The sequence below is a fragment of the Sapajus apella genome, unplaced genomic scaffold (genome assembly GCF_009761245.1).
Source record: "Sapajus apella isolate SASKATOON/1434 unplaced genomic scaffold, GSC_monkey_1.0 scaffold1, whole genome shotgun sequence".
NCBI classification, from domain to species: Eukaryota; Metazoa; Chordata; class Mammalia; order Primates; family Cebidae; genus Sapajus; species Sapajus apella.
In genome coordinates this window covers 9190627-9204308 of record NW_022436941.1, presented here as the reverse complement: position 1 = coordinate 9204308, position 13682 = coordinate 9190627, and the positions used below count along the sequence as shown (strand labels likewise).

General features: G+C 39.8%; 1 protein-coding gene across 12 annotated transcripts in view; it reads right to left on the bottom strand.

Annotated features, from left to right (window-relative positions):
- RAPGEF6 (Rap guanine nucleotide exchange factor 6) overlaps nt 1-13682 on the bottom strand; it is a 234567-nt gene that overhangs the window by 199711 nt on the left and 21174 nt on the right. For all 12 annotated transcript variants that reach the window (XM_032299185.1, XM_032241306.1, XM_032300644.1 and 9 more), the window contains exons 2-3: nt 2072-2142; nt 766-822 (exon numbers count right to left, since the gene is read on the bottom strand). In XM_032299185.1, the coding sequence (XP_032155076.1) occupies nt 766-822; nt 2072-2142 (128 nt within the window). The remainder of the gene's footprint in view (nt 1-765; nt 823-2071; nt 2143-13682) is intronic.

Sequence of the window (13682 nt, the reverse complement as noted above, 5' to 3'; positions counted from 1 at the left end):
CAAATAAATCATTATTTGCACACAACTGTTCACTGTACAGCAGTGAAAAAGAACACATGCAAAAACAAAGAAAAATTTGCACCTTTGTTAAGTAAAAAAGCCTCACAAAAAGATTCTCCCAATAGCAAGTTCAATAAGTGGCAAGACTAACCTAGATAGAAGTCAGAATTAGGCCGGGCGCGGTGGCTCAAGCCTGTAATCCCAGCACTTTGGGAGGCCGAGGCGGGTGGATCACGAGGTCAAGAGATCGAGACCATCCTGGTCAACACGGTGAAATCCCGTCTCTACTAAAAATACAAAAAATTAGCTGGGCATGGTGGTGCGTGCCTGTAATCCCAGCTACTCAGGAGGCTGAGGCAGGAGAATTGCCTGAACCCAGGAGGCGGAGGTTGCGGTGACGCCAGATCGCGCCATTCCACCCCCGCCTGGGTAAAATCAGTGAAACTCCCCCACACAAAAAAAAAAAAAAAAAAAGAAGTCAGAATTGTGATTAACTTTCAAAAAGAAAGTTAATTAGAGCCTTCTGGAAAACTGATATGCTCTATTTTCATCTGAGTAGTCACTGCACATTTAGTATATATTTATTAAAAATTCATTGCATTGTACACTTTTGGCGTATTCTATGCATGTTATATACTTCATGGTTTATGAATATTTTCCAACGTGCTGTACATAAATGGTCTCAGAATCAAATGAATTTCAATGCTAACAGTTAAAATTTAAACATAAAAGTCATTAGTTTAAGTGAATTATGGAAATACTTACCAAAAGAGAACCTGATTGCCACTGTATCTCTCATAGCGTGCTCTTGCAGACATTAATCTAACATATTTAAAAAAATTTGAAGATTTTATGTTACATTTTGTTTTTAAAATTCTGTTATAATTACAATAGACAGTGACCAGATCTACTAGGTCGTTTTCACTGAACTACAAAGAGTTTAGAAATATATGTGCATATATATATATATAAAATGCAATAATATAGATATTCAATGGCATCAACCATAATACTCTTTATGTACATTATAAAATCTGTCAATTTGCACTAAATAATGTTTTTATTACAAAAAATACAATCTGTCTGGTTCATTACTGAATCCTCAGTGTGAAGAACAGCTACTGACAGAGGCAGGTACATACAGTAACATTGCTGAATATATAAATCAGTTTGCAATAAAAAAATACTTTGAGTATTACAAAATGCTATAGTTTCAGTTTTCGTTCTTCCTGATATAATTATTTGGCATATACTAACAGTTGAATTATGTTATACAGGAAAATATATAGTAAATAATAAATCCTTAACAATTATATTTTATCCATTTGGTCCATTGCAGAAACTTGATGAATACCCAGGAAAAGTCACTGAATAAGCTGTTCATGATGGGAACACATGTTTAATTGAAATGTTATACAGTTAAATGTTTTATAGCACTCTAAACTCTTCATAAATACAATCTTAATGATGTATAATAAGCAGGACAGATAGCCAGCCCATTTTTTAGAAGAAAAAAATGGGGTTCAGAAAGTTTATGGGTCTTGTCCTCAGCAGCTTAGGCCAAATCAAGATTCCTGCTCCTTCCACTTTAATACAACACTGTAATACAACATACCATACCCAGCTGAAGCATTTGGCATGATAAATACCAATACAAACTACAAAAAGATAACAGGAGTTTTGCCTTTACTAGCTAGCACATCCTCAGACTGTTTTGTTTCAGGTACTTATTTTTATTTAATCCTCAAAACACTTCAACAAAGATACTATTATTATCCCTATTTTATTGAAGCCAAAAACCACAGCTAAATGTTAGTTCCAACTTAAGGTCCCATGGCTAAGAAAAACCAAAATGAGAAAGACAAATTCAGTTTTTACTGTCAGTGTTTTTCCCCAACTCCAAAATCACCCCTACCAAAATATAAATTCCTGGAAACCAGGGATCTAATCTATATTGTATACTCCAAGGGCTTAAAACAGTAAGGAATATAAAGGTGCTTAACAAGTATTTGGTGAATAAATTAACGAATGGCTATACATCATGTGCTCTTTAATACAGAACCACACTTACCTAAGCTGATGTTCCCTGAGATTTGATAATATTTCCATTCCATGAAGATAAGAATAAATAGTATTTAAGTCCTGTGGAACAGAAGAAAAAATCAGATTATTTTTCAAATATACTGTTTAAAATATAAGGCACCCCACAATTCTGATTTTAAGCAAACAACCACTTATGGCAGAGCTGTTATCTATGGAAAAATCCTAAAACCTCTGAATTATAAAAGACTGGAAAAGGCCGAGAAGACCTTACTCGGCTCTCAAAGGAACTCCTCTTCAACACGGCCAATGGCCTCTATTCATTCAAACAATGCCAGAATGCGAAACTCATTATTATATATGAAAGTATATTAACTCATTATTTCACTTCTAAGCAGATGTAAACATTTTTTCTTTAGTGGCCTCCAAATATTTAATACCAAATATCCTGGCTGACATCCTCTAGAGACGACCCAGTTTATCAATATTCCTCTTAAAATATGACTTTCTAAAGAATTTTTCTAAAGAGACTCAAAATGACATGATCTACCACTAAATAAAAAAGATTCCCAATGGGACAATCCTATTGTTCACTATGTGGAAGAGGTAGAAAATCTTTCTCTATTCCTCACCCAGATAACTAGGTATTAAAACAGCAACAACAACAACAAAACCGCAGGATGACACAGTATAACCTCAACTAGGAGCAGTGACATAGCAGAAGAAAGTGAAAACAGTCTACAGATCCCTGACAGCAAATGGTATTGTACCACTGATGTCGTTTAAGACTAAAAAGCAGACAAGTTTAAATTCACTATGAAAAAAGGTACTTCCCATTTTCTATAGGGAATAATGCCTTTATACCAGGGCAAACCACTTCCAAACACTGCCTTCCCACTCTGATATGCAACTGGCCAAGAAAATTATCAGATGATAGTGGGAGTAGTGGGGGAGAAACTAAAGACAACTTGTTTTCCAGTAGGTTAATAAGATAACACAGAACCATTAAGAAAACCAACAAGCCACATTTTCCTTATTTAGTCTATCTTTGATGGGCATTTGGGTTGGTTCCAGAAATTAAAGTACAATAAAAAAAGAAAAAAGAAAAGCAACAAGCCATGCACAGTGGCTCACACCTGTAATCTCAGCACTTTTTAAGGCTGAGGCAGACAGATTGCTTGGGCCCTGGAGTTAGAGACCAGCCTGGGCAACATGGTGAAACTGTCTCTACAAAAGTTAATTTAAAAAAATTAGCCAGGCTTGTGGCACACCTGTAGTCCCAGGGAGGATAAGGTGGAAGGATGGCCTGAGCCTGGGAAGACGAAGTTGCAGTGAGCTGAGACTGGCGACTGCACTCCAGTCTAGGTGATATAGACTCCCTCTCAAAAAAAAAAAAAAGAGAGAGAATATAGCAATAATCTCTAATTCCAAAGATCACAACTACCAATTAACCACAGTGGACTGAACAACTGAACAACCACACTTACTTCTGCTAAATCATTACTAAAATAACAGTGAAAAAGATGTTTAAGTATATAAAAAGAAGGATTTGAATAGGCTAAAAGAAACCATGGCAAATGAGAAAGGTCTACTGCATTTTGGAAGACAGCAGATGAAGCAGGGATATGGTAAACTTTATTTCCAAAGATGGCCACAGAGATATTTATCTCATGTACTCTTTTGCAATGCAGTCTTGCCAGTAACCCATCAAAAATTGGAATCTATATGCCCTCCCCATAGATCTAGGTTGGCTTTGTGACTTGTTCTGACGGAAGAATGTAACAGAAGTGAGGCTGTGTACAAGATTCAAGTACCCTGAGACCACCAATGTTGTGAAGAAGGCCCAGCTAGCCTTGGGGAGACAGGCCACATGGAATAACACCAAGGTATGAGATATGTAAGTTATGCCTTTTTAGAGCAGCCCAGCTACCAATTGAATGGAATTAAAAGAATAATCCCAGTTGAGGCTCTATGGGGTAGAATATGCTGAATGCAGGTAATAAAGAGTGTCGTGGCAAAAGCGTGGCTCACAGTGGGCCCACTGAGTCTGCAGATCCACCTAATAATGGTCATTCTCTAGTCCCTCAGTTCATAATTAGAATTTATATATTTGGCATTTAGAATACCCGCCACAATGGGTCCATCACCTGTGTGGTAAAAGCCGTCACAATGGATCAAGCCAAGTGGAAACCTCTGACCCATTGCCCAGAACAAGATAAATAAAAGACTATTCCTTTTTTCTTTTTGAGACGGAGTCTTGCTCTGTTGCCAGGCTGGAGTGCAGTGGTGTGATCTCGGCTCACTGCAACCTCTGCCTCCCAGGTTGAAACGATTCCCCTGTCTCAGTCTCCCAAGTAGCTGTGACTACAGGCACGCACCACCACGCCCAGCTAATATTTTGTATTTTAGTAGAGACAGGGTTTCACCATGTTGGCCAGGATGGTCTCGATCTCCTGACTTCATAATCTGCCCCCCCCATTACCCCCCACCCTGGCGGCTTCCCAAAGTGCCAGGATTACAGGCGTAAGCCACTGCACCTGGTCAATAAAAGACTATTTCTTCCAGAGAAGCAAAGAATAAAGACTAGTGCCCAGAGTAAAGACTTATAAGTATGCAGAGGTAATAGTTTCTATTGTATTCTATTTAATTCATGCAGAAAGCAGAAAGATCCTGAAAAATGACTGTGTGAACTATCACAGAATGAAACAAATTCTAGCCCTAATCATAACTTGCAGTCTCAGACATAATACTGCTGTTGAAGCTAATTAAAGCTCAAGTATTGATGTGGTGAATGCATTACTTTCCATTCTAGTTAGAAGATCAGAAACAATCTGCAACCATGTGGTGTAATATTAACTTACAGTTTTGTCTTAGGACTATTTTATCTCTTAGACTGTCATAACACAGTCAGTGGGGTTGGGTGGGGACAGACATCGAAACCTCCTGATCTGTTACATATATTACATCATGCTGATTGGACAGAATGAACAAAAGAATGGGCTAGAGGTAACTGGTATCCTAGAGTCCCTGGTAACACACATGTGGCTCCAGAAGATGGAAGATAAACCCTATGAAGACTCAAAAGATCTGCCACTTCAGTGAGTTTTTAGGTATGCAGTGGTTAGGGGCATGTCAGGACATCTCCTGCAATGTAAAAGTGACTCTGGCTTTAGGTCAAGATAAAATAAGAGCAACTAGACCTACCCTTCACCTAAAACAACTAACAACAACAACAACAACAACAACAAAAGACAAATACATAAAACATTTTTCGGCCAGGCGTGGCGGCTCACACCTGTAATCTCAGCACTTTAGGAGGCCAAGGCTGAGGGATCACAAGGTCAGGAGTTTGATACTATCCTGGCCAACATGGTAAAACCCCATCTCTACTAAAAATATAAAAATTAGCTTGGCATAGTGGCATGTACCTGAAGTCCCAGCTACTAAGGAGGCTGAGGCAGAAGAATCAATTGAACCCGGGAGGCAGAGGTTGCAGTGAGCTGAGATCAAGCCGCTGCGCTCCAGCCTGGAGACAGAGCAAGACTTTGACTCAAAAAAAAAAAATTTTTTTTTCATAAGATAGGACATCAGGAAATATCTAAAGTGAGGTAAAGATCCACCTGAAAAAAATCATAGTAGTAGTCCTGACCCAGGACTGATTCTTCCCCTCTGGATGATACTCAGCAATGTCTGAAGTTATATCAGGTTGAATTTTGAAGGAGGAGTGCTACTGGCATCATGTAAGCAGAAGAGAAATTGCTAAACACAGCCATGCCCATTCATTTGCCTATTGGCTATGGCTATTTTCATGCTATAAAAGCAGAGTTAAATAGTTGTTATAAAAATCACCTGGGCCACAAAACCTAAAATATTTACTATTTGGCCCTTTATAGAAAAAGTCTGTTAACCCTAGATAAGAATAATGTCTATATTTTAATTCTTATCAGTTATGAAATGCTAGGAACATTTCTGAAATCCAAATTCCCAGATGCCAACCACCAAGAGACAACTTTACAAATAGACCTTCCTAAGGACAGCAGTCTTGGATCTGTTACATTAACCGTTTTTGTTGTTGTTGTTTTTTGACATGCTATGCTTAAGTTACATTCACGAATGGCCTTAAAAGAAGAGAAAAGGAAAAATCTCTTCAATGGGTAGAGTTGTGAGCAGAAGATATGGGTCATGCCAAAGGATAGCAGCTGCTATAATTTAGATGTGGTTTGTCCCCGCCAAAACTCATACTGAAATTTGATCTCCCCAATGTAGCAGTGTTAGCAGGTGGGACCTAGTGGGAGGTGTTTGGGTGCTGGTGGTGAATCCCTCATGAATAGATTAAGGCCTGTCTGAGGGGGCAAGTGAGTTCTCACTCTCACAGAAATCAATTAGTTCCCTGGAGAGCAGGTTGTTAAAGAGAGTCTGGCTTCCTTAGTTTCTCCCTCTTGCTTCCTCTCTTACCATGTGATCTCTTTTTTTGCAGCATGAACATGGCTCAATGCAGCCCCAACCTCCTGGGCTCAAGCAATCCTCCCACCTCAGCCTCCTGAGTAACTGGGACTACAGGCACATGCACGCAACACCATGCCTAATTTTTTATTTTATTTTCTGTCGAGACAAGGTCTTGCTTTGCTGCCCAGGCTGGTCTCTTTTGCCATGAGTAGAAGCAGCTTGAGGCTCTCATTGGATGCAGGTAGCCAATCTAGAACCTTCCAGCCACCAGAATTGTGAGCCAAATATCTTTCTTTATAAATGAGCCAGCCTCAGGTATTCTGCTACAGCAACACAGAACAGACTAAGACAGTGGCCCAAGGTGAAAATATATGTAAATTCCAGTGCATGGATATCTGCTTAGGGGTCTAGAAGGAAAAGGACAAAAAGATCAGGAACAAGGGGGGGATGGGATAAAGGCACAGGACAGAGACAAGGGAATGGTCACAAAGTGTATAAAGATGTTTGTATTCCACAATAATGCCCACCAAAAAGCATAAGCCATGGAAGAGGCACTGAACAATCATGAAGATAAAATAGGATACATCCTAGAACTGGTACAATTAATACATGAGTAGACTGACCACAATGACACTAGATAGAGGCTACACATGGGTCCAACAATAATGAACTTCCATTTATCAAGTTCTGTCTAGCTACTGCTACCTCTGAATGTCCAACCTGTCAGAAACAGAGACCAACCATATGAACTCCTATTATGATTCTATTATTCAAAGAGAACAACCAGTCAATCATTTGCTAACAAGTAGACTATATCAGGCATCTCTCATCCCAGAAGGGCCAGTAGTTCATTTCAGTGATAGATATCTATATTCTGGGTTTGGGTTTATCTTACCTATCTGAGAGGTTCAGCCAGGACCATAATCCAGGGGCTTACAGAATGCCTGAACCACAGGACTAGAATCCTATACATCAAAGTGTCCAATCAGTGAACCCAATTCAAAGCAAACACAGGAGTATGCTCATAACCTTGGGACCACTAGTCATATCACATACCACGCCATCCAGAAGCAACTGACCTCACAGAACACTGTAATACCTTATAAAGGCAGAGCTGAACTTTTAGCTTAAAGGCAATAATGTGAAAGAATGGAATGATACCTTTTAACATGAAGATACATCAAATCACAGACCTCTATATGGTGCAGTGTATACAGCACGAAGAATAGACTCAGGAACAAATGAGAAGCAGCAAGAATCACCCATTTATCATTATTCCCAATGAGCCACAAAGGGATTTTATACGTCCCATGCCTGCAACTGTGAACTCTGTACATTTGCAGGTCCTGGTTCCAAAGGCATATACTCTTGCCAGGCAATAGTACAAGAGTCTCAATGAACAAGTTTACTGCTGCCACCAGGGCACTTTAAACTCCAGGAATCAGCAGGCAAAATGAGTTGCCATTTTGGCAGGGGTAACTGATTCTGATCAGTAGGTGGAAGTAGGACTGCTTTTATGGAATATGAACAGAGAGGAATGTGTGGAATCCACATGATTTACTTGGTTATTCCTTTACCTCACTTTAACTGTAAATGGACATATATCATAACATTAGCCTGAGAGGAACGATTACCAAGGGTTCAGACACTTTGGAAAAAAGGCTTGAGTCATACCACCATATAAGCCACTGAGATCCTCAGACATGATTATGTGAGGAGAAAACAAAATGCATAGTGGAGGAGAACGATAAGTACCAATTGCAACCCTGAGGTCAACCATACAGGGGCTGTGATTCTTCCAACCACCATCTCTTGTCTAAGTTTCTTCTCAGGAAAAGAGTTCATTGAGAGCCATAGAGGAGCTGCTCCCTGAACCTCAAACCTGTGTGAAGTAGTAGATCTGTGTGCTGCAAAGTGTAAACTCAGGTGGCCTTCAAAGTATGCCTCTCACATTCCAAATTACAGGCAGTGTAACTGAACAAAATCCCTATTACGGGGCTCTGTAATTTATCATGTTTGACTGGGGCCAAGCTTCCCATGCGATACTCCCAATCAATAACTGACCTGGTAAGGATACTAAGGAAAGCCTGTTCTGGGAGACTCAGGACTACTCTGCTGAGTTCAAGGATTCTCCTTTCACTCTGCTAAACCTCGATTATACTGCAGTCTAAGCCTCTTCCACCCAACCTTCCTTTCATCTCTCCTTCACAAATGTCACACAAATATTCTGGTGTAAATGCTCTACCAACTCTCTCCATTTTTGCTCATAGGCATTTTTCCTAATAAATTTCTTGCATGTCTAATATTGTTGTGACAACTGCTTCTAACAGAACCCAGACTAACACAAACATTTTGTAGTATTCAGTAAAGAAATTTCCTATACTTTTTGCTGGATTCTTAAAATATTTACAGTTTTCTAATATTTTTAAATAATGTCATATTTGGCTGGGAGTGGTGGCTCACGCCTGTAATCCCAATACTCTGGGGGAGGCCAAGGTGGGTGGATCACCTCAGGAGTTTGAGACAAGCCTGGCTAATATGGTAAAACCTCATCTCTACAAAAAAATACAAAAATTAGCTAGGTGTGTTGGCATACACCTACAATCCCAGCTACGCAGGAGGCTCAGGCACAAAAATCACTTGAACCTGGGAGATGGAGGTTGCAGTGAGCTGAGATCATGCCACCGCATTCCAGCCTGCATGACAGAGACTCTGTCTCAAAAAGAGTCATTTTTTAAACTTGAGACTGTTTGGTTTATTGCTGGTTTACATAAATCAATTGATTCTGTATAGTAAACTTGAATCCAACCACCATGTTAATAAATTCACTTACTTTTCAGAGTTTGTAGATTCTTTTCGATTCTCTGCATATACAATGACATTGCCTATGAATAGAGTATTATTTCTTCCTTTCCAAACTATACACTTTCCCCCACTTTTTCTTATTACGTAACAACAGCCCAAGTAAGTGTGACCACATAGAAATAGTCCCCATCTTAACAATCAAGATTTCCTGACTTTACAATGATGCAAAAGTGGCATTCTTTCAGTGGACACTGTGTTATGTTTTTGTTTTGTTTTGCTTTTAGAGACACGGTCTCACTCTGTCACCCAGGCTGAGTGCAGTGGCGCAATCATGGCTCATTGATGCCTTGACTTCCATGACTCAAGCAATCCTCCCACCTTGGCCTTCCAAGTAGCTGGGACTACTGGCATGCGCCACCATGCTTATCTAATTTTTTATTTTTTTGTGAGACCAGCCTGGGAAACCATAATTTGAATACCCATCAATCATGCTATTTTTCACTGTTTATATGCAACCCTTTATTATAAAATAGGCTTTGTTATGTGATTTTGCCCAACTGTAGGCTAATGTAAGTGTTCTGAGCATGTTTAAGGTAGGCTAAACTATGATGTTTGGTAGGTAAAGTATATTAAATGCATTTCTGAATTACAAGATTTTCAACTTACCATGGTTGTATTATGATGCAACCCCACTGCAGGTCGAGGAATGTCTGTACTAAAAACAGAGCTGCCTGGGCCCCACACACTGAGTCAGGTGTAGGTAGACAGGCAGTCATAAAATGTCTATCCTGTGAATATGTGCCTTTCATTTTTGACAAGATAACTTGTTCTGGTGGCAAACAAGTTCCGAAAATTGTAATATACAAAGGTTATGGCAAACAGAATCAAAACTCTCATAACTTGACTTAATTCATGTGGGTAGGCTAGTGTTAAAGGGCACCAGAATTTTCTAAGACTCTCAACTACATTTATATCACATAATTTTCTCTCTTCTCAAGTTACAGGACATCTTTGCTACATCATTAACGATGGCATGAATATATGAGAAAGAATTAAGAATTAACTTTTCAATGTTAAAGTCTGAGAGAGAATTTCACTCCCAAGTTTGAAGTATACGTTTCCTCAGTTCTCTGCCTAAAGAGAGACTAATAAGGTTTACCACTTTACATCTAAAAAGCCCTTCTTCAAATAGCTTCAAATATTTGTTTGTAATCTCCCTATTTTAAAGGAACAATTTGGACAAATGAACATGTAGCTCTCCACAACATCTGTAATGTTGACTGCATGACTCTGAATTGAAATATCTCATTATTCCTGTCAGGGGTTGACAAACTTTTTCTATAAAGGGCCAAATAGTAAATATTTGTGGCCCAGATGGTTTTTATCACAACTATTTAGCTCTGCTTTTATAGTATGAGAACAGCCATACACAATAAGTCTATGAAAAGTGTGACTGTTTCAATAAAAATTTATTTACAAAAATAGCTGGTCATACTTTGTTGGCTCCTGAAACACATGGTCAAAAAACAGCTACAGTGTGGCCAAGTCATGAATAAACTCCTCTTTGACAAGAGCCCACCTTGTAAGTTTTGGAGGAGTTCTGTCTCCTACCATGAAAGCTGAAAATACCAGATTTTCATTTTTCCAACCTCCCATACAACAAAGGCAGGGGGCAAATTATTCAGATGTTACCAATTAAGACACATTCATCCAGAACTTTGAATCAGAAGCTAGTGACACCAAGAAGCAAGAACTGCATAGAATCCACTTGGGCAGCCGGTGACGGCAGCAGGGCTATATTAGTCCATTCTCATACTGCTATAAAGAATTACCTAGCCGGGCACGGTGGCTCACACCTGTAATCTTAGCACTTTGGGAGGCTGAGGCAGGCGGATCACCTGGGGCCAGGAGTTTTGAGACCAGCCTGGTCAACATGGCAAAACCTTGTCTCTATTAAAAATACAAAAACTAGCTGGACGTGGTGGAAAGTGCTTGTAATCCCAATTACTCGGGAAGCTGAGGCAGGAGAATCACTTGAACCCAGGGGCCAGAGGTTGCAGTAAGCCAAGATTGCATCACTTCACTCCAGCCTGGGTGACAAAGCAAGACTCTGTCTCAAAAACAGAACTACTAGAGACTGGGTAACTTACGAAGAAGAGAGGTTTGGCTCATGGTCCTGCAGGCTGTACAGGAAGCATGCCTGGGAAGGCCTTGGGAAACTTACAATCATGGTGGAAGATGAATGGGAAGCAGGCACATCTTCATATAGCCAGCAAGAGAGAGACGGCAAAGTAGGGCAAAAGTGCTACATGCTTTTAAACAAACAGATCTCATGAGAATGAACTCACCATCACATGTGGTTTTTATCCCAACTATTTAGCTCTGCTTTTATAGCATGAAAACAGCCACTGACAACAGGTAAATGAATAGGTGTGACAGCAAGGGGGGAAATCTGCTCCCATAATCCAATCACCTCCCACAGGTCCCTTTCCCAACAGTGGGGATTACAATTCAACATGAGATTTGGGTGGGGGCATGAGGCAAATCATATCAAGGGTCCACAACATATGCAATGTACAGTACAAGTGGTCCACAGTGCAAACTGTGGCATCCACTATTCACTGCTAGTAGCAGTAGTATCTTGGAATCTGTGATAAGAATCACAGACCTAAGCCTAGCCCCAAGTCTGTTTTTCTAGTATTCCAAGTAGTATTTCTAGCTAATTCTGTAGCTACCCAGTATCCTTTTAGTAAATTTTTTCTTTCGATTGGCCAAAATTCAGTTCTGTTGCATGTAAGTAATAACCGTGTGAGATCCTGAACCAGCACCATCAGCATCATTTGAGAACTTGTAAAGATGTAAATTCTCAGGCCCCACCCCAGACCTAGTCAATCAGAATCTCTGGGTGTAGGGACCAGCAGTCTGTAGTTTACTAAGTCCAACAGGTGATTCTTCTGCACAATGAAGTTTGACAACCACTGTTTATAAGTGGGGATCTATGTCACTCTGGATTGTCTGTTAAGGGGGAAGGACAACAGCACTAAGATGCCTAGTAAATCCTAGTCCCTGTATTTGTATACCTACTTTGACGGTCACAAGAATACTAAGCATTCACAAAACAGAATAAAGTATGGTTGTAGTGGTAACCTGATAAATTCTTTCTCACATGATGTGGGGGTTACGGCATTTTGTTTACATAGGACAGCAAGGAGTTGTTCAGTATGTAATGCTGAGCTTGGAAAAGGGTTTCTTGGGGCTTTAGTACCAATTAACTGCAAGACAAGCTTCAGATATCATATGACCTATTAGGCATAAAGTCACAAATAAAAAAAGAAAGAAAAAGAACCCTGATAGAGTCAGTCTGGAAGTCTTACAGTCTTTGGCAGTAAAGTATTTAAATGGTAGACGCAAGGAGATGCTTATCATTTACCCTAAATGCACTCAAAAGCAGCTCTAGGTAGCATTCAAGGTAAGTTGGCCAAGTGCAGTGGCTCACACCTGTAATCCCAGCACTTTGGGAGGGCGGTGGATCACCTGAGGTCAGGAGTTCATGACCAGCCTGGCCAACATGGCAAAATTCCATCTCTACTAAAAATACAAAAAAATTAGCCAGGTGTGGTGGTGCACACCTGTAGTCCCAGCTACTCGGGGGGCTGAGGCATGAGAATTGCTTCAACCCGGGCGCAGAGGTCGCCGTGAGCCGAGATCACACTGCTGTACTTCAGCCTGGGCAACAGAGCAAGACTCTGTCTCAATTTTTAAAAAAAGAGAGAGAGAAGTCATGAGAAGGGTGGGAAAACTATCCATTTGGGATAGCCTGACATCCCAGATCAGTAACATGTGATTCAGTACTAGCTTCTGTAATTTCAACAAAATACTACAAAAATTATCCAGACACATTAGAAAAACAAGTATCAGCTCAGGATTGGGGAATAACAGGTTCTACCTAAGAAAAAAAAAAAGAAGAAGGTGAGGAAGTGGTGATGAGTCAGTACTTCCTAAAACAGATCAGCTACACTTTCTCAGGCAGTTGTTTTTATAGTAAAGGTGGGATAAGCTGAGGTGGGTAGGATGGCTGCCATTCTATAACAAAACAACTCTGCTGTATATGCTTTAAACAATTCTTACTTACAGCATTCATTGCAGATATATTCTATGGATTTTCAATTTTGTTGTCAAATGAAATAAATTTATATTTGGAACACTGTATAAACAAGTAATTACTGATTTAAATAAAGCAGGTTGGAATTTTCATCCCATTCCTTAGTTTACAATGTTATGACAAGCAACTGTGGTGCTCTCAGAAACTCCGTTTCCCAATTCCGCTGACTGCCCTTCTACAGATGCTTAGAAAATCAACCAAAACTTGGAAAACTCAAACTGAAATGCTT